Source organism: Apteryx rowi, unplaced genomic scaffold (assembly GCF_003343035.1).
Source record: "Apteryx rowi isolate R43461 unplaced genomic scaffold, aptRow1 scaffold_625, whole genome shotgun sequence".
NCBI lineage: Eukaryota > Metazoa > Chordata > Aves > Apterygiformes > Apterygidae > Apteryx > Apteryx rowi.
The window spans coordinates 30,001-51,801 of record NW_020450900.1 but is presented as its reverse complement, the minus strand read 5'-3'; the positions used below and the strand labels follow the sequence as shown (position 1 = coordinate 51,801).

At 42.4% G+C, this 21,801-nt stretch overlaps 1 protein-coding gene across 4 annotated transcripts in view; it reads left to right on the top strand.

Moving 5' to 3' along the window:
• IRF2 (interferon regulatory factor 2) overlaps positions 1-21,008 on the top strand; it is a 43,858-nt gene extending 22,850 nt beyond the window's left edge. For 2 of the 4 annotated variants that reach the window (XM_026084056.1, XM_026084055.1), the window contains exons 4-11: positions 827-926; positions 1,529-1,705; positions 4,265-4,311; positions 6,138-6,173; positions 8,379-8,490; positions 12,435-12,599; positions 17,814-17,860; positions 19,657-21,008. In XM_026084056.1, coding sequence (XP_025939841.1) covers positions 827-926; positions 1,529-1,705; positions 4,265-4,311; positions 6,138-6,173; positions 8,379-8,490; positions 12,435-12,599; positions 17,814-17,860; positions 19,657-19,968 — 996 coding nt within the window. In that variant the 3' untranslated portion in view covers positions 19,969-21,008. The remainder of the gene's footprint in view (positions 1-826; positions 927-1,528; positions 1,706-4,264; positions 4,312-6,137; positions 6,174-8,378; positions 8,491-12,434; positions 12,600-17,813; positions 17,861-19,656) is intronic. The other 2 variants (XM_026084057.1, XM_026084058.1) reach the window with 2 other exon arrangements.
• The last annotated feature ends 793 nt before the right edge of the window (positions 21,009-21,801 follow it).

The window sequence follows — 21,801 nt, the reverse complement described above, 5'->3', positions numbered from 1 at the left end:
GTAATAGGATTCTTCCCCTTCCTGTGCTGTTCGAGCTCTGGAAACTGCTGGGCTCCCTGAGCTGGAGTTGCATCCCAGAACTATCATCTTTAATAGTCACCAATGGATTATCTTCCATGAGTTTCTGATCACTTTCTGAATCAGTTTATACTTCCACCACATAAGGCATGCCCTGATTTAACTACCTGTTGTGTGAAAAAATTCTTCCTTTGGATTGTTTTAAATCCACATTTCAATATTTGCAGAGCTTGTCCCAAAGTTTCCAAACTAAGTTCACCTACCTTTAAACCCATGCCTGCACATGGGAGTCCTGTGGTTTTTATCTTCACTTGAAAGATATCTATATTTGATGTATTCAGATGACCCATATGCTTGGCTTATTAATTTTAGAGATCCTTTTCCTTCACTGTGCTAGTATTTTACTGGCCGAATTCTAAATCCCTTGAATTAGCTCTGTTCCTATGGTTGTTTATTTTCATATTTGATTTTTCTAATCATAAAAGTGTCTGTGCTGCCAAAACCAGCCTTCATTTGAATGTTTAGAAATGTGCAGCACTGCATGTTTTGTCCATGTGTCAGCTTGGAAAGCTGCCAGCCTCATAGTCCATGAAGGGGCATCTGAGTGTTTCATATTCTTAGAGTTGTATTCTGCCTTCATGGATGCCAGTGGATATTTTCCTATTGAGTTCAGTGACAGCAGCACTGTTAGAAGGAAGCAAAACACTTGCAGATGTGGGAAGTATGTTTTTAAGTAAGTGACTTAAAGTCATCAGAAAATTCCTCAAGTCAGTCAGTGTTGGCATTTCCTGTTTGTTTTCCTTTCTAGGAGAAGAAGATTTTTCAGATTCCCTGGATGCATGCTGCAAGACACGGGTGGGATGTTGAAAAAGATGCTCCTTTATTTAGAAACTGGGCAATTCACACAGGTATCGGAACTCTGTTTTCAGGACAGACTTCACTTTGTTTTTCCCTTTTAAAGATATCTTTCTTTCATATCCTTGCTTTAGTAACACAGAGAGTGAATTTAAGTTTCCAAATCTGTGGGAGGTTAAATGCTTCTTTCAAAGTCCGTACTCTCCAGCTTTATTGAGGGGCCATAACTCATTTGCATTGTGTAACACAGTAAAGCTTAATTGATTTAAACGTTAACAAGATTGGATTCAAAATTGCCGAGAGTAGAGCATGCTCAGTGCTTTGTAGACTTGGACCCTTAGGCTCTTTATGTGTTTCTATGGATTTGAGCCAGGAATAATAAAGGTAAATGCTGTGCAAGCTTTTCCACGCAGTTGTAGAGTTGCATCTGATCTGCAGTGCCCTAGGTCTTTCTTGAGCAGAAACTGTTAATCGTGTTCTAAAAATGTGCATGAGAATGAGATCACAGCATTCATTTTCTCTTGCAACCTAAACTATTGTTTGAATCCTTGTCTTGAGAACTGAAGGCTAATACCCTGAAGTTAACTCATGTTGTTAATTTGCCTTGGGTTTTCAGTTATACATCATATGTACCTAACTTTCTTTTCTTGCTTAGGAAAATACCAGTCAGGAGTAGATAAACCTGATCCAAAAACGTGGAAGGCAAACTTCCGATGTGCTATGAACTCTTTGCCTGATATAGAAGAAGTGAAGGACAAAAGTATAAAGAAAGGAAACAATGCCTTCAGGGTGTACCGGATGTTGCCATTATCTGAAAGACCATCCAAAAAAGGTAGACAAGAGAGCTTGTGAATATCCAAAGGGTGTTGGGTACATTGTTACGATTTTGTCAGTGAAAACTACTGAGGATACTGGGGTCTGCAAAATGTGCCAGTTTTCCTTCAGCTGCTGTAATGTCAGACACTTTTATCCAGACATTTCCCAGAAGTTCGGAACTTCTCTGTGAAAAATGGACTATGTTCCATTAACAGAACAAGATACTTTGAGAGAGGATCAACAAGATATGATCCCCCAAAACTGGTGATCTCATGTAAATTGTCTTAGTTCTATTAAAGCCAGTGGTGTTGTGTTTAGATTCCAACCCAGGTACCTAGCTTGTTTAAATTCTGGGGTTCCAAGGAAATGCTGCCAAATGGCCAGGATTTAATACGAGACAGAGATACAGTGTAAACAGCTGAAAATTTGCAGTGTGACAAACACCCTTAACCTGAATCAGGAGAAATTTTTTTCTGAAGGAGGTGTTAATGTGAGTACTGAATTAAAGCACGGGTTCAGGAGGCTGAGAATACCATGGAGAAGAGCTCCTTTACATTTATCTGTGGTAGCACTTCCAAAATCACAGTCCCCATGAGGTATCCTAAAGAACAAAGGCAGCATAGAGCCATATCTGCCTATTCCCTAGCTCTCATGGGAGAACTGGGTCTCATTTACAGTACCCCTTCAGTCAAGGATGCAGATTAGGGGGATTTTAGAACTCGGTGTATTTAACAAAGTAAAGCTCATTCAGAATCTGGAGGCAGACATCCTGCTGTCTGTTTTCAAACAAGGGTAGAAATAAACTCGTGTTTTTGAACTGAGTGGGAGGAGTGCACATTTAAGCATAGCTGTGGCAGATATTGATGTAGCTGAACAGCAAATGTAGAAAAGCTGATTCTGTAGAAGGACATAGGGATGAAGCTGCTGCGTGGAGTTGGGAGTGCAAATTCAGCATCCTGGTTTTCCATACAAGGAACAAACTCCCAAGTTTGACATCGTGGGGATATATCTCTCCTTCAGAACATTAAACCATGAAACCATTTCTTAAGTAACTAAACTAGGCCACCAGAATGAGTGACAAGGACTGTCCTGTTTGCCCCCACAGAACAATACTTGGTAAAGCAGGTAAGACTTGTGTTTAAATCCCCAACTTTAGTTTAGGGATTAAGTCTCCCACATGCCAGGAGAGGTCCCAACCACCAGGTCAACCTCATGAATATTTGGTTGCTTATGAGTTAGAAACATTGACTTATTCTTCTAGACCACAGTGCCTAGGAATTTTGGATGAAAAGATAACGTGCAGTCCAAATGCACAGTCTTGCTGTAAAATCCGATTCATTTCACCCATAGCTCAATTTGCTGCTTTCTTAAACTCAGATTGAAAAGAAACATCTTAAGTAAAAGTGTTTGGAAATGAAGATAAGGAACTCCAGCATTTATGGGGCAGAACTAGGCTATGAAAGGAAGATCAATCTAGAAAAAGCATGAAAAATTTTGCTTTAAAATTGTTTCTGATCTCTGGTCTATGATGTATTTTGTACATTCAGGCATATTTCCCTAAACCGTATTCTGTTCCATTGTGGTCAGTTCCTCTCATAGCTGTAAGAACTAGAAAAGTTGAGAATGAAAGCTGAGATTCTGGAGCTGTAGCAGGAGAGGATTCTGCAGCAAGTCACCAGTTGCTGTATATCTGTGGCATATTTGGGGCCTTGTATATATTCTTCCTCACCCTTTCTGCATGCCACATGGCTAAGTTCATGTATGAGTGAGAGCAAAAGAATTTGTCTGCAAATATTTCTAATTCGCAGTGCTACCTTGTAGTAGGGATGGGGGAAATGCATGGGACACATCTGCACAAACAGTGGGAAGAGCTCAGCTTCCATCAGCTGGTCTCAGCTTCCACGGCAGGGCCTGCTCAGGTCAGAGCAGGGGCAGCAATGTCAAGGCCTGCCAAGGAGCATGAGGTTTTGTGAGGGCTGTATGTGTTTTTTTTGTTTTTTTTTCTGGATTCTCAAATCCAGCATGGTTGCATAAACCACTTTGCATTAATTATAATATGTACTCCCCCCCTTCCACCCCAGGTTGCAACTATTTACAAAAATATTTGTTGAAATTAACTGTGATCTCTTTTTACATGTTAAATCAAAGAACCATCTCCCTTTTACTGTAATTACAGTGAGAGCATCTCTCAAATGTGATGAGACATATATTTTGATTTTTTTCATTAGGAGTATTTTTCTCCCCCTTCCTTCTCCTTTTTAGGCTTTGTCTCTTAGTTTGTCACTCTGAGTTCCAATTTTTTCATCTTATTTTCTGACTGAARTTGCTTCCATCAGTCCTATCAGTGCTCCTTTTTTGTAGCCCTTCTAAAATGAAACACAAAGCCAAAATGTTCAAGATGAATTTTTGACTGCCCAGGCCTTAAAGCAGGTTTAAAATTAAGCCAAATGACTTCTCTTTTTCCTATGAGATGCTGCCATTTTGAGGCACATTGTGCTATTTCCTAGCACATATAGAAGGAGTGGAGAATATCTCATTGTACAGAGGACTGTAAGAAATCTTTCTGTTGTTGCAGGAAAAAAAACAAAGTCCGAGAAGGATGACAAATTCAAACAAATTAAGGTAAGAAGTGGCTGTTTAATCATGTGAGAGCTTGTGAAAACAATCTGTTGCAAATTTTTTTAATAGACCCAACAGTATTTTGTGGTGGATATTTGCAGATCTCCCATGCTTGTGGTTTCCTTAAGTAGCTTCAGTTACATTGGATGTTTGATTTTTTTTTTCTAAAACGTGAAGCCTGTTGCAGCCATGACTGACGTCATCAGCTGACACAGCCCTTGTGTTGCAATGCCTGGAGGTTGGAAAACTGACAGCCTTGGCAAAACATTTGCCGTTTGTTTGTCTGTGTAAGTAGAAGTAAAGTAATTATGGAAGGAATGCTTCTGAACAATGGAACTACCTTTTGGACCAATTAATTTGTGTTCATAGKGCGTTGGAAATTCATTTTCATTTAGGCAAGGGGGGAAGTTCTGTCACAGCTTCATGTTCTGCTCATGTTTTGTAAGTTAGGATAACTCAGTTGTAAATCTCATCAGTCATCTGAGGTTTCTGCTTATTCAGAGCATGGACCCAAACTCACATTTGCATACAAAGCATGGCATTTCCTAGCTTTAGCAGTTCTGCTGAGGGCCTCTTTGAAATGGTCAGTATTAAATACTTGAACTTGCTTCAGCTTTTCAAAAATAAATTCCAAAGCTTTCAGACTTTCAAGCTTCAATAAAGTTTGTGTTCTTGGATCTTTCACTGAAATCTGGGATTTGATTACTGAACCCACAGCCTGTAGTAGCATGTAGCAGTGTGTGTGGTGACAGAACAGAAGCTCAGTCCTCTGCTATTTGCTTGTCAAGGACTGTGGTTCTCATGTCTGTGTGATGCAGCCCATGAAGGCATTGCTGAATGCTGTGGCCAGCAGGTAGTCTAGGCCAGRTGAATGCTGAGGCCATTTTTGAAAAAATTCCTATATTAAAATTGGATTTGAAAGGAAGGAACTCTTCTGGCAGTCGTGATTTGTATAATTACATATCAGAATACTGCTTTATTTGTCTGTAATTTTAAACTGACTTTAAGGAACCACTTTTTAACCATGGTATCTTGATTTTATCATCACATTTGTTTGTTATAATGTGACTCCGATCATAACCTGCACTCAAAGGGAGCCAGTACACTCTGTTTGTCAGAGCAGAGCAGCAGATGATGCCTTTCAAAGCTGGCAGCAGCACATTGCTGTTCCCTTCCTTTGTAATCTTTCTTTTAGTCGAAGTATTAAATACCTGAAGAGCCATAGAGGTGCTTGAACAATCTTGTCCTCTTCATTAAGATTAATCTCACAAATACTCATTACTGAGGGAGTTCCAGTGATGTCTGGAGATTATTACTCTTGGCATTATGCCTGGGAGTAGATGTCTGCAGGGAGATGCTCTCAACTTTTGGGAGCACCTTCTTGCAGCTCAATTGCCCTGAACTGCACACAAATGTTATGGCAGTAGTAAGCTGACCTCGCTATGCTTCTAGTACATATATATATATATATATATATATACGCCTGCGAATGGTACCTAGGAGCATATGCCAACCACTAATTATGTTATGGCCAGTTAGCTCTTGCAGGTTTTGATCTGGGGCCCAGTGGTATTCCTGTCTGTTCTCCATTATTCTAACAAATGTATACATGAGCTGACTTCCAAATATGCATAGATTTTAAAATACATACTTGTTCTATGCTCAGCTACTATTAGATAGGCTATTGAATATTGAAGGCAGTAATAGTGAGGAAAGGTGATGGTTGAGTTAATGCAAATATCCATTTTTGAACACTGAAACCTACTTAACAATTTCTTTGGTTGGTGATGTGGATTCCTGCAATCTGAATCTCCATTTTTTACTGAAAGCCTTGCAGTTATCTTGAAAAGCTCTATTCAGTGAAGGTAAGTGGGAGGCTGTTCCATGATCTACCTGTTAAATTCTGTGGGGTAACATAAACAGAGGGAGAAGCTAAGGATCAGAGGGCAGATCTACAAAGGCACTAGCATAACAAAGCCTAACATTAAGCTCCCTCGTGTAGCTGCTGCCAGACCCTGTGGGCACCCAAGGCCCTAAGGTGACCACTCTTGCGGTGAACAATGCTGCCAGATCTTGCTGAGCAGAGTGGTGATGCTGGGTTTGAGCAGGATGCTCAGTCAGGGCACTTCCCTGCCTGTCTCCTCTGCGGAGGTGAGACCTAGGCTGTACCAAATTCCTCTTCTACATTAGACAAGGGCAGTCCCCCTTGCAGATAAGTGTCTCCCACCTTGCAGGTAAGTGTCCTAGCCACTGGGCTTTTGGTCAGATGGGGCCTTTCTGTTGGAACATGAATACTTAGCAATGGGAAGAGGCCGTAAGTATTTGAGTAGTTCAAATAAAAATAGGTGCTTTCCTTTGAAACAAAGTTTAGAGCTGAGATGCTGCATGTTGACTGTGCGTGCAGCTCCCCATTCAGACCTTTTTTAATCTAAGTGGCACCTTTCCCTATGCATTTAGCTTAGTCTTCCATCAGGCATTTGGACACGGCAAAGTTAGGTGATTTAACACTGACTGTGGCGGTGTCCAAGTCCCTTTGTGGATCTGGCACCATCACCTGAGTTCTAAGATGTATTTTTATTTCTACAGCTCTAAAGGGGCTACCAAAATAGTTTTATAACTAAGCCTTAGTAAAGCTGAGCAAGTTGCTCTGCCTGCTGCATTCCCATGGGGGCTGCTGTATTGGCCAAGGGTTTTCAGGAGCACTGTACAACACTGGAGGCTCAGGACCCCTCTGTACAGTCCTAATCTGTCTCTGCAGTCTATGATCCTTGATGGATCAGTAGGAGCTAATTTTATCTTTTCCAGCTTTGTATTGGATACTCCAATTCTTTGACTTGTGGGTTGACACAACCGGTGTGGCTTATCAGAGACCTAGCTGCCATTCTTCTAAAGCTTCTTTGCACTCTTCTGGTTTGCAAAGGGGCCTTGGAACAGGGTATGTGTATTTTGGCCTTGCTTAATGGCTGGACAAGCAGACACTTGTGTCAAAGGGACACCTCTTATTGAATTGATTGCAGTTGCAGCATGTGGCATCCAGAAAAGAACTGTCACACTGTCCCCACAGCTTTTGTCCCCATGAGAAAAGTTTATGGGGTTAGTACAGTGAAGGGCTGACACCACAAGGCTTGAGGCTTGCCTTTGCCCTACACTTGCTGAAGTGTTTTAGGCCAGTAAAAATGGGCACGACACACCATCAGATCAGACTGGCAGTTATGGCTCTCTCTGCAGATGTCTCTAGGTCAACAGCAATGCAGGACTTCAACGTTGGCATTGTTGGCCCAGAATAAGAGCGGAAGACTTTACACTTTGTACCTGATAGTCCTTGTCAGGGAACCAGTAAAAGGGAGGAGGTTGGTTTTGTAGTTAATCCTTTAAAAGTGTTCATAGCTTTTTAAAGAAATCCTGAAATTATGGAATTAGAACTTTTGCAGTCTGTTCTGAAGGGAGTTTCTTAGATCCCCATCTGAATGTAACAGATGTATAGAAATGCATCTTGTGGGCAGCTCAGTGTATGTAGAACAGGTGGTGTTTTCCCAACACTATTGCCCTATGGTAATGTTTATGATGTGATCTAAAAGGCTGTTTTTAGTGTAAACACTTTGGTTTGCTTTCAGGCTTGCTGCAGAGAAAAATTAAGGCTAGAATTTAGTAATTACTACACAGAAGCTAAGGCTTCCTTTCAAAGAGTGATGAGAGATGCAGCGTGTTTGGAAGGGAAAGAGGATGAATATTAAATAGAACACTGTTTTAAAGCAATGTTTCTTCCTTGTTTGTTCCAAATGTTAATTTCTTGTAGTAAATAGCACACTAATTTCTTGCTCTCTGAAGGATCACTTTAAATCTGAAAATTAAAAATAACTTTAGTTTCAGAGGGGAAGATTTGGAAATGAAATAAACTCTGGCTTCTTCTCAGAGAACCAAAATGTTCATCTTAGTACTGTGTTTAACAGGGAGCAGTGGGTACGTGTCAGGCAGAAGTGTTTTGATTTGTTATCATCTCAGAACAAAGAGATGAATTGAGTCCAGGCTCCTAAAATAAACCTGACCCAACTGTTTTGTTTTCATTCTAGCAAGAGCCAGTTGAATCATCTTTTGGGATTAATGGGCTAAATGATGTCACTTCTGACTATTTCCTGTCCTCCAGTATAAAAAATGAAGTTGACAGTACAGTGAACATTGTAGGTAAGTACTCCTATGCTTTTCATATGTGCTAGGCATACAGGTGACTTAAAATGCAATTTTGTGAAACAGGTGATACCAGAATAAGCCTTTTGGCTGTGCCAAACTGACCTTTCCAGCATCATTTTGCACTTCAAGAAACAACACGGTTATAATCACACCCATGCTTTTTTTTGCTAGCCCAGCCCATATGAGGTGCTGGTTGCAGGCCAGCCCCACGGCCTCACAGAGGTGGTGAGTGGTGCTGCTGTGGCACAGTGCATCTCCCGAGAGCCAAGGCCTTGCCAGCCTTTTCATTCAGGTGGCCTTTCCTGGGATTAACTCGCTCCACAGAGTGCTGCTTAGCTATGAGGGGACTTTAGCTAGTGTCACAGGGGAGTTACACTGGATTTGGATCACTGTTTCCCATTGCTCCGGGAAAGGCTGTGTGTAGGGTGCCATTTTATTTGTGACTTTAAATGTATGTATGAAATGGAGGAACTCAGTTCTTTTTACTGGTACCTCAGTAGCAGAGTTAGTTCTTAACATCACAGAGCTAACAACAGAGATCACTGAAGACTGTATTTAGAAACTCGTACACTAGGAATTAGCTGTCATCTCAGAGTGTGAATAATTGGTTCTTGGTAGAATAATTGGGCTGTTTTTTGACAGCTTTTTTTTTGGCTAAGGTTGTCATTGCAATGCGGGCTCCTAGAAATGTGACCCATATRCCACTTTCTCTAGAATTCCACTTTTCTGCATACAGAGAAGGTGTTTGAAAAATATGTTAATCTTGTGTTTGCAGAAATGGCAGATATTATGTGCAGTGACTATTTTTGATGTCCATTTCTTAGGTCACAGGGCTTTGTGTAAAGTCAATCCCCTCAAGTATTTTTATGGTTGAGGCATTTATGAGTACTTTTTCTCTCTTTATGGCAATTTATTTAACCAGCCCTTGCTTTCCTAAGAATATTAGGACATGGGTTTTGCTCTTGCTATTAAAGAGGGTTTTATAACTTGAAGGAATAGTGAAGTATATTTCCTGACTAACTCATAAATAAATCTGAAATAGCCCAAGGCTGATACACAGTCCCAGGGAAGAAGCTTCATTCCCTGATGCTTTGTTTTACTGGAAGCAAACAGGGAACAATTAAAACAGTCTTTAGAATGTATCTGATGTTATCCAAAATCCACTAGTGTCAGTTGAGAGTCATTTTGCTGCAGACAGCTTGGTTTTCTGCAGTACAGCATATCCTGAACTTTTTTTTTAAATTTTATTATGAGATGAATGCATGTTACACCTTAGGAGACCTCAATAATTTACAGGACAGGACCCATAACAGCAGCATCAACATACGAGAGTAGTCAAAGGTGTACCGTGAAAACCAAGCAACATGTTCAGAGGAGCAGAACTGAATTTGCACATTACAGACTTTCATTTTCCCTTGGACTCACAGGGGATATCTCTGGCTAGCTTCTTCTGCCTTTGCCCTGTCAATAGGCTCCAAATCCACTTTCAGAAGCAGAACAACAAGGTTTGGGTGTGTAACTGTGATCCTCTGTTGCATAATTAATAGCTTATGAAGTGTGGTGCTTATCCAAACTGAAGAGAGAAATCCTTATTTAGCACCCCAAGCAGGTTTTTAATATAAATGGGGGGGGGAATAGATTAATTCTGCAGAAATGAGGAAAGTCAGCTGGAGGGAGGAAGAACAGAAACAGCACCAGCAATGTTTTCTGACATAGTACAGCTCAAGGTAAAGCAGTTGCGTTTTGCCCAAGTGAGCAATATTTTTTGCTGCATTGAATTTATCTCTTGGGGTGGGTAGGAATTCTTCAGGTACTGAGGAGAAAGATAAAAGGATGGTCTGCTTTTATCATGATGGTGTTGCACAATACTGTTTTCTCCCTGATAAAAAATGAACAGGGGTAGAGGGGTGGGAGGCTGTGTTTCCTCCCCCGCTCAGTAAAAAGCGATTGTTTCAGAATCAGGAAAGGTTTGGTTACAGTGGAGATAAAATGTCTAGAGCAAAATGGTAGTAATTGTAGTGATTAGGCTTCTTAAAAAAAAAAAAAAAAAAGACTGTCAAGTATTTATGTAATTTTCTATTTGTTGGAATTGCCTCATGAAATACACATCCAAGTTTGGGGGAGTTACTCAGCACTTCACAAAACAAAATGAAATGCAGTTTTTCCCTGGGAGAAAAACCTGCTACTTTTTTTTTCAAGAAGTTTTGTTCTAGCCTAGTCTAAAGATAACAAGGCAGGAATAGTTTGTGTACATAAGCATGTGTATTCATGTATATGTACCTTAGTTCATCCAGGAAAAGATTTTATCTTTTGCTTTTCATGAAATCTTTTTATTAATAATCAGAATAATTAGGTCACTTAATAGAAGAATTTCAAGAGCTATTGTGTTTCATTGCCTGCATTTTTGTACATCATGGGTCCAAGAAAGAATATTCTGTCTGAATTTCTAATGACTCAGTCCTTTGTAACTTGGTAAATTAACTATCCTGTGCTTTGAAACATCCAATATTGGCCATTTCCAGAATTGTATTACCAAGTGGGATGGACTGTTGGTGCCTCAAAACTCTAGTAGAATAGGTCCTACATAAAACTTAAAATAGGCAACTGCATTCATCATTGCGTAGTTCTTTTAAGACTAACAGCAGTTCATAACACGCAAATGCATCTGAACCAGTTTCTGTAACACAAAATCCTTCCAAACGCTGGTTGAAATTGGTAGGAATTTGCCTGTATGAAGATTGCTCCTCTTGGTGCTTTATGTTCCAGTGAAAGAATCTCTGTAGCTCTTCCTTTTCTCTTGGATAGCTGTGTATTCTGGTTAGTCATCCTGTGAGATGGCACCATGCCTGTGTGCTGTTCCTGTTTAGTTAGTGGCTTTCAGCTCAGCACTGGATTAATGCAGTTGTCCTGTGTTCGTATGGCTGAAGTAAAAAATGGAGCTGTACAACACAGAGGAAATTGTCTCAAGCAGCTGTAGAGATCTGAGGTTCTGGCTTTCAACACAGTTTTGTTTGTCCATTAACCTGCTGGTACCTCAGGTTATTCCACTGTTTCAGAACGGTGTTGTGTAGCATGATTAATGTCTGGAARGTGTTTTGGAACACTTGCAAAGCACCCATGCTGCCTTCACTCCATTGAAATAAATAGTGTTAATTTGGTCCTAAACATCATGTGCCTGGCAGAATAGGAAAATCCTCTGTTAACAGCTAACCAGGCTGTAGCTTCCAGTCACAGACCCTGAGCATTACAGACTACAGGTATGACCGTATTTTTCTATATGCCATCACTGGCACTGCAAGGATTTGTGACAACAAACATCTAATTGGAGGAAAATTCTTGGYGGATTCATGTCATATGTAAATCAGAGTTCCACTAGGTATTACGTGGCCAGTTGTTTGCATGCCAGTTCTGACCCATTTACTCTTACAGTGCCTAATTCACCTCAGAGCACCCAGAGTCCATGGGATGTTGGCAACCTGCTGGGTGGTGATGCTCTCTGAGATTTGGAGGGGAAATCTGCAGCCACTTTTACACTAGTTCGGAGCCTCACTGGTCCGAGCAAGTGATGTTCTGGTCAGTCTGGAGCTTGGCTTGCCAAGGTCTATAAGTCCTTCCCTGTGAAAGCATCTAGACAGCTGGTGTGTCATGTCAAAGGACACATTTCCCAGGAGAGGCAGGGGAGAGTTAGGCATTTCCAGTGGTCACAAGTGGAAAGGAAATTTCTTTGAAGGTGTTGGAAACTAAATAAATCACACAGGTTTCCTTTAGAAGTCCCACCGAAAGCAGATGGCCATGGAAGAAAGTGCTGAGACTGAATTAAAGGCTCCAGGTTATTCAAATACCACCCAGTCCCTAAGGATAAGCAATCAGAGGTTCAGCAGGGTCAAGGTATTATGAGCAATGTGGTTTTTTTTTTTTTTTTTTTTTCTAACCCCAAGTTGTAGGACAGCCGCACCTTGATGGCAGCAGCGAGGAGCAGGTGATAGTTGCCAATCCTCCTGATGTTTGCCAGGTGGTAGAGGTGACAACAGAAAGTGATGAACAACCCCTCAGCATGAGCCAGCTCTACCCCCTACAGATCTCCCCTGTCTCGTCCTATGAAGGTAAGCATCCTGATTTTTCTTTACACGCCTTCTGGGAAAGGTTTGGAAGGCACTTGGCTTGATAGGGAGTGCCAAGCTAGGAGGCAGAGGTCACCACTGGGGAAAAGGGGGATATTCCAGGGTAGCTGGCAAAGATTCAGAAATGTCTAGTCTGCTGCCTTCCTTATTTTTAATGAAGCTTGAAAACTCGTAGTCCTCTTTCTCCATTTTACTCTGGAAACGATTCAGCAGTACATGATCTGAAGATGGAAACGTATGCTGCAGTTTTTAGCCTGTGACTAATGGAAAAAGAAACCTTTTTTTTAGATATAATGCAGAGAGGTCTTTGCATCTTTTATTAGAGGGGCATTTTCGATGGTACAAATGATATGCTGCAAATATGTTGTGTCCCCCTTGCACCCTGAATTATTAAAGATGAAAGATCATCTCTGCTATATATTTCCTTGGTGCCTAGCACCATGGATGCAGAGTACTAAGGGTTGCACTAATGATACATGATGCAAATGTGGAGCTGAGGGCCCTGGAGGAGTGGATCTGTGTATTACAAATAGTCTGCAGACTAGAACAGCCACGTAGTGACTGATAACAAGTGGTCCCGTGAACAGCAGAACTGTGGAAGTCTGGCTTCTAACGTCTGTCTCCCATCTGGATTCTCTGATATCTAAAAAGCGGTGAGATAACAAGCCTTCCCCAAGTCAGAGTACTAATGGGTTTTCTTCTTTATCTGTTCCCTTATTTTCATAGAACTGGTAAGAAGTTAGTTTTTGGCACATATTTGTCCCTCATTCAAGTCTGACAATGTGTTCACAAGCTGAACACAAAGTGTTCACATGGGTGCACCATATAGAGCCCCTGCAATCATATAAGCTTTATTTCCATAGGAAGCAAGGCAAAACCACATTTGAAAGTAGAAGAAATTTCAGATCCAACCTGTCCTTCCTTTTTTTTAACATGTTGCTCAGGAGACTGGGATAGAAGCAGAAATGTCATCTTTTTAGGCAAACTTGAATATTAAATTGTTCCTTGTGAGATTTATTATTTTACACATGTTTTTGCCTTTGAATCATTAGGCTCAAATTACTTCCAGACACATTGTTATAAAATATGTATATAAGAATTTTATCTTTGGGCCAGGGTGAATAGTATGATGTTCTTCTGAATTGCCTCCAGTGTTAGTCTGACATATGTTGATATATGATCATGCTTCCCAATGTATTTAGTCTGTAATGGCCAGAGCATTTAGAAGGGTTTGCAGAGTAAGGCAGGGTGGGGTAGGAGGTGGGGGATGCTTTAACTTATTAGCAGTGGGAGATGCAGCCTTTGAAACATTTGGTTTTTTTCCAAATGCTTCTTGCAAAACTTTTCATGTATATGTGAACACAACAATGGTGTGTTAAGCTCAGCTAAAGGATCTAAGTACTTGGAATGCAAACAAAAGTCAATATCAAGGTCTGGGAGTTGGGGTAGTTGTTGCTTGGGCTGTAACAATAAAGGGGGGTGATCTGGTGACAGGAGAAACACCCTGACATGCACAAGTCCTGTGCTGCCTCCGCTGCAGTCAATGCAACAAACTTACGTAAGGGAAATGAAACGACTGAAGTATTTCTGTTATCCTTTGATGTTGTCTTACTATTTTGCTGGCCTTCAGCTGACCTAATTTATGTCAGGAGCTGCTAACCCATAACTAGGATAGAACAGACATGATTTTATGCCACTGACATGCCTTTGAAAGCATTTCAAGACAGTTCTTGAGGATCCTGGTAACTCTAGCTGGAGGCCAATAAGAAGTGGAGTACTGCAAAGAGTCTATCCTGGGACATGTTCTGTTTAATGTCTTTATTAATGGCTGTAGGAGGTGGTGGAGTGCACRCTTACGAAGTTTGCAGTTGACACCAGATTGGAGGCACCAGTTGATATGCTCAAGGGCAGGGCTGCCTTCCAGAGGGACCTGGGGAGGCTGCAGGAATGGGCCAGCAGGAACATTATGAAATTCATCAAGGACAAATGCAAAGGCCTGTGCCTGGGAAGGGAGAGCCCCATGCAGCGATACAGGCTGGGACTGACTGGCTGGGGAGCAGCTCTGCAGGAGAAAGTTCTGGGGGTCCTGGTTGGCAGCGAGCTGAATGTGAGCCAGCAATGTGCCCTGGCAGCAAAGGCCAACAGCCTCCTGGGCTGTATTAGCAGGAGCACAACCAGTAGATGGAGGGAAGCTATTATCCCCCTCTACTCAACACTTGTTAGACCACATCTGGAATACTGCATCCAGTTTTGGGCCCCCTATTACAAGAAAGACATCAACAAACTGGAGCAAGTTCAGGCGAGGGCCACCAGGATGGTGGCGCTGGAACACTCGCCCTGTGAGGAGAGGCTGAGGGACCTGGGACTTGTTCRGCCTCGAGGAGAGACAGCTTCGAGGGGACCTAACAGCAGCCTGCCCAAACCTACAGGGAGGTTATCCGGAAGACAGTCAGGCTCTTCACAGTGGTGTACAGTGAGAGTATGAGAAACAACAGGTGTAAATTGAAAGAAGAGAAGGTCCAACAGGATGGAAGGAAAAGCTTTTTCACCACAAGGACAGTCAGGCAGTGGAACAAGTTGCCCAGAGAGTTTGTGCTGTCTCCATTCTCGGAGATTTGCAAGACCTGACTTGGATAAGGCCCTGAGCAATCTAGTCTGATCTCACAGCTGGCCCTGCTTTGAGCAGGAGGTTGTATTAGAGACCTCCAGAGATCCCTTCCCACCTGAAGTGATCTATGAACTTCTTTTTTTAAAGCATTTGACTTTAGGAGTCAGGGCAGGAGTGAGGGTAAGGGTCTGCAGTTTGATAGAAGCCTGAAATTTGTAACACATTTGTGACTGTTCTGGCTTTATCTTGCTCCATGCAAATCCAATAGGAGAACCACAGGAGCCCTGACTCTGTGCTCATGCATTTGCTGGGTAGAGTTGCTTACTCTGTCAGGTGCTATTGCTGAATGGGAGAAAAGAGTTTGACCATAACAGCTGTGCAGGAACAGTTAGTTTAGCTCTTCTGAAACAACAACAAAAAAGTAGCCTGAGGTATCAGCTGTCCTACATAAATCTGTTTTATTTCAGAAACACCTCTTGTTCCTTTCTGATGTTGCTCAGGCAAACGATATGAATGGCCTTTGTGAGTTTCCTCATATTTCCACTGATGTCTATGAAATCCAATTTTTTTAGTGCCAAGGCTGTTCTTGTCAACTTCATCTTGTGTTTGACAGTTATTCAAATAACGTCTCTAACTTTCCATACCCTAGTGGCCAGCTTCCCTGTCTTTGCTAACTATAGTGCTATCTCTTGCTCAGCATTTTGTTATGTATAAACATCAAGGATGGATTCCTTTTCATCTGCATCACCCTTTTTTGTCACCACATGTTTCTTCATGTCAGGGAATATCTGCTTCTTGTTTCTCTGTGGATTCCTTCTATTGATTCTATCTCCAGGGCCATTTCTCCTTTTGTACAGATTACTTTTCTGCCTTCTCCCTCCCTCCTCCTAGTTTGGCTAATTTAGCCAACTTTATCACCTTGTCACATCTCTATCTAGGCCACTGAATGAGAAGCCCTGCACAGTATTAACTTTATAGGGCTTCACAGTTAGATTTAATGTTTCAGGCAGCTCGTCTGCTTACTGCATGCTATAACTGAGACTCTGAATAGGGGAGGTGCTAGGTTCGGAAGCAATAGTCTTTAGTAGTTGAGCTGGTGGACGAGTCAACCATGAGCCATCAATGTGCCCTCGCAGCAAAGAACACCAATGGCATCCTGGGCTACCTTAGGAAGAGCGTTGCCAGCAGGTCGAGGGAGGTGATCCTTCCCCTCTACTTAGCCCTGGTGGGGCCACATCTGGAGTCCTGGGTTCAGTGCTGGGCTCCCCAATGCAAGAGAGACATGGACATACTGGAGTGAGGTCAGTGAAGGGCCATGAAGATGATTAAAGGGCTGGAGTGTCCCTCATATGAGGAGAGGCTGAGAGAGCTGGGACTGTTTTACCTGGGGAAGAGAAGGCTCAGGAGGGATCTTATCAATGTGTATAAATATCTGAAGGGAGGGCATAAAGAAGATGGAGCTGGACTCTTTTCAGTGGTGCCCAGTGACAGGAGAAGAAGCAATAGGCACAAATTGAAACACAGGAAATTCCATTTGAATATAAGAACAAACTATTTTACTGTGAGGGTGACTGAGCACTGGAACAGGTTGCCCAGAGAGGCTGTGGAGTCTCCATCCTTGGAGATATTTAAAAGCCATCTGGACATGGTCTTGGGCAGCCTGCTCTAGCTGACCCTGTTTGAGCAGGGAAGTTGGACTAGATGATCTCCAGAGGTCCCTGCCAACCTCAAGCATTCTGTGAGCCTGTGAAGGTGGGAATGAGGTGCGTTGGGCAGGAGCATGGGGTGGAGGTGTTGCTGGGAGGCTGCTGGGGACAGTGAGCACTAGCTGTGGATGGGCCCTTATTTGGGAAAAAGAGGAGTGTGCGTGTGTGTGTGGTTGTGCTCTGGTGGAAATGGTGAACAGTGTGCACAGAGGTGCGTGATAGGGCTATGGTACTCAGGAGATAACAGCATCTATATGTGCTTGAGTGGAATGGAGGGTTGAGAAATATGCTGGGAAGCTGGGCAAGGGTGACGGAAAACAAAATGAGAGCAAGGTATAACAACAGTAATAAAACACAAGAAGTGACAACAAGCCCTTGAGGCAGCAGGCTGAGATAACAGTTTATGAAACAAAAACACTGTTATCTCCTCTGGGGTTTAGTTTTTGCTCATTTTGCAGGGAGATAAAAATACGGATTTGGAAAGGACTTTACTTTTAGCCAGGCCTCAAGCTGCCAAGAGAGGGTAAGGGAGAGAGGGCATTCCCTGCCTGTGGGACTCTGCCCAGGACAGGGATCTCCCATCCACCCAGAAATATAAGCTGTAATACAGATCCACTTCTCCTGCCTCCACTGCTCTCTTTTCCAGGGTGTATCCATATTGACTGTGCTAACCAGGTGAACTTACCCTAATTGTTCAATGAAGCTGTGTTACCTAGCCCTTAGATTACTGTGGCAGAGGGTCCGTGCTTTTCTGTTGTTTTCTGATTATTTGGCTTGACTCTGATTGTACTTGTTTGAAGTGGATCGGGCCTCTTTAGCTGGATTTTGCTATTGTAGATAGAATAACATGAGTTTCCTTTTTACTTCTATTTTGTTTGACAGAAAGTGAAACGACTGATAGTGTTCCAAGCGATGAAGAAAATGCAGAGGTAAGTGCTTTTTGGATTGTTAGCACTTCTGAGCAAATTCTCAAAAACAGTGTCCTGAGTTATTCTTTATTCTTTTCGTTTTAGTAATAGCTGGGGGAGAAAAACAAACTAGGAAGGTTCAAGGGAGACAAATGTTTGAATGATTGTCTAGTGGAATTGATGTCTATATGACTTCCTCCTGATCTATCAAAACTACAAGCAGATTAATTCACATGAGAAAATATATCATATTCTGGAGAACCAGAACTATCAGCAGTGCCAGCTAGTTTGTTAATATGGAGCAAACCGGGGGCTTTGTCATGTGCATGTAAGCGTGTATACGTGTGTGCCCTTTATGCGTTGACCTTGTTGGGTAGTGAGCATTTTGTCTGTTGCAAGCATACTCCTTTTGTTTTCCTTAAATGGCATGTAGACTCACACAATGGGAGGAAATGGCTACATGTGTGATAGAATGCAACTTGAATGAGGTATGTGAGGCAAAAAGCTTTCCTGAGGAATCAGTTGGGTATTGCTGAATGAAAGGGATCCATGGAGAAAGTACTCACCCCCTGGATGTTTTTTGAGCTGTGCCTTTGCAAAAACAGCAGCCACCTTTTCTTTTGTGGCTGCCATCAAGTGACTGGACCTGTCAATCTGCATGAGTATTTAGAGGCTGGGGGAGGCTCACTGAAGACTGGACTTCAGCCCTCAGGCTCCCTGTGCGTCAACTGCATTTTTGCAAAAGGCCTCTTGCAAATCCCTCTCTTGCTGTGTTCCCCAGAAACCCCTCTGAATCCTCCTCCTTGGAGAACTGCAGGTTGCACAGTTGTGTAACTGCATGGCTAACTCTCTTGGGTTTATCAGTCATGTCTTGGTTAGGGTGAAGCTGGCATGCAGACTGCCACTAATGGCTTTTTCARTGACTGTCACATCACTGAAATTCTGCAAGGGACAGAAAAATAGGTCTTTGCAGGATAGAGGGGCTAGGTTAGCACTTGGCATCTGCTACCTGCTACTAGTGCGGTTTTAACAGCAGTTCTTCCCCTGCCCTGTACCAGAGGGCTGTATGGGCTGTAATTTTTCCCTGCTTCCATGGGCAGTTGAAAAACAAGCTCAGTGAGACTCCCCAGGAGGTTTTGTATAGCCAGGAGGAGAGTGGGGGAGCGGGAATCTTCTAGCTTGCTTGGCCGGTCGTGGCAGAGGCAGTGAGTCCCCCGCCTCCACACGTGCAGCAAGGACCCTCCTTTGACAGAACATGCCGTTGTGACATGTGTGCTGGGGAAAGAAGCAGATGCTCTTCTTCGCTTGGCAAACCTCACGCTGTCACAGTGGACACACTATCAGGTGACACTGGTTTTCCTGGCAGCCTTACCTGCTGCTGTTGGACTTTGTGCTGACAGTTTTAGGTGGTGCTGTTTGAGAGGTGTGAAGTCTCTGTGGGCTGCCCATTGGCAGGAGGGTGTTCTCTCTGGTAATGGAGGAAACCTTTCCATTTGAAGTTCTGAGCTTTTTTGCATCTGTGCCCATTTTTGTCCTCAACATACTGAGAAAAAGGCCTTCATTTTCCATCAGGAGAGTAGGCAGAGTCTCTTGAGTGCTGGAGAGCCAACATAGTTAAGACACAGAACTTCAGAAAGGGAGAAATGGCTGAGAGCAAAGACATGCAAAGCCAGCAGCTATAGACTCTGGCTGTAGTGACAGGGTAACTCCTGTGCAGTTTGTGGATGTTCCTGCATTCATCTTGTTCCTTGGAGCACTTCACCAAGTCACATTCACTCACATAATCTTTCTTCCTTCTTTTTCTCTCCCTTTTTTAGGGACGACTTCATTGGCAGAAGAAAAACATTGAAGGCAAACAATATCTGAGCAATCTGGGAATGAGGAACACTTCTCATATGCTTCCCAGCATGGCTACTTTTGTAGCCAACAAGCCTGACCTCCAGGTCACCATCAAAGAAGAAAGCTGCCCACTGCCTTACAACAGCTCCTGGCCCCCCTTCCCAGACCTCCCTCTGCCACAAGTAGTGTCCACAGCCTCCACTAGCAGCAGCCGACCAGACCGCGAGACACGGGCTAGCGTCATCAAGAAAACGTCAGACATCACCCAGTCGAGAGTCAAGAGCTGCTAAGCCTTTGACGGTGTGTTTTTTAGCTTTATTTTGTTTGGTTTTGTATTTTATGTTTCTCTAGGAGAGGTTCATCCCTTGACGCACATTAGACAAATCTAAGGTAAAGCCTTGGCAATATAAAACATTGCTGTGTCCGACTCCGGGGCCGGAGTGTTTTTAACTCAGGACTCCAGCCGTCAGTATGTACACCTGAATCCAGACGGACTTCCAAGGTTACTACGTAGGAAAAAAACCAAGAACTTTGGCCCACTTGCAGGTTCCAGTGCTTCATAAGAGGACCAACTGACCACAAGGGAAGTGGTGCTGCTGCGCTTCTTGCTGTCAAGGCTGTGATGGAACTGAAAGCCTCAGAATGGAAGAGAAAATGTGAACTAGCTGGAATATTTTTAAATAAAAAAAATCTATTGTGAATATTGTACATAGTGCAGTACTAGCAACGTTGCAGTCTGCTTCTGCACCTTATTAAGAAAGCACTTACGAAAAGCCTTTTATTACCTTGCTCTAATTAATGGCACATTGAAGGTCCCTCCCCACCTGTATTCTTTTCCAAGGCTATTCTTGCTAAAGTGTCTTCAAAGAATAGAGGAAAGGAAAGGAAGGTAGAACTTCCCATGTGGATTTCATACATTTTAAGACTGCTTTTCTCATGTTTGTTTCTGATCTGCTATGCTTGAATGCCGCGTGGTACAATAGGAAGAAAAGAAAAAAAAAACTATTACAGAGATATTATGCAAATTCCCAGATTTAAAAAAGAAGAAGAAAAATACTCTAATTCTAACCAGAGCAAGCTTTTTTATTTTTTATACAGGGGAATATTTTATTCAAAGTAAAATTCTAAAGTGAATATAATTTTTTTTAATCTTTTCTACAGCAAATTTATAATTTTAAGATTCAGTCCTTGGTTATCAGCAGTTATTACATCCTTGTGGCACATTTTTTTTTAATTTTGTAAAGGTGAAATAGCTTTTATGAGCTCATGTAGCAATCAGATTATCCTGTGGATTGATAATAAATATGGTATATAGTTAAATTTTTAATAATCCTCTTGTTTGTCTCTCTTTTTTAATCTTACAGAAGCCCCAGCTGGCATGGGTTTGATAGGTGAATGTGACCTCTCAGAGTGAACAATTAGCATGAGCCTTCTTTACAGTTTCTACAGTACCCATCTAACAAAATGGGAAGTACTGTGCTTGAGGCAGCTTGCCAGAGATGGAAAGAGGAACTAGAGCTTAAAGGTGACATACTCAAGTTTGGCCTCAAGTGCAGCAGGCTGGGAGTCAGGGAACCTCTTCTGCTCTTACTCTATGGTTGGGTCTTGGGCAAGTCACTTCATGGAAGGGATCTCAAGAAACCGTTTAGTCCATTTGCAGCCCAAAGCAGGTTCAGCTGTACTTGCCCCTTTCCTGGTAGATATTTGTTTAGCTTGCTCTCAGTTTCCTTGTCTGTAAGATTCTCTTTTTACGGAGTTCCAAGCAATAACTCCTTATTAATGGAATGAATCAGAAGTCAAGTAAACATGCTTCGAGTAAGCATTCCCCAAGGCTTTCAGCATCCAGCACATGATGGCAAGTTCTGATTCCTCTGGGTCTTTGAGGGAAGCTGTTGAGTATCCAAATAAGGGTGTGTAGTGGCTTGTGTGGTGGTGGTGGGCCGGCCATGCCATTGGCATTGTTAGAAGTTGAGACCACTTAGCATCTTGCAGTTTTTCAAGCTGTTGGTAGTTAAAAGGATTGATCAAGGTATGCAAAACACTTGTACTTAAAGTGTTCTTCAGATGCGATTATCATTCTAATACTAACTAGACTGATAGGCAAGCTGCATATCAAGTGGCAC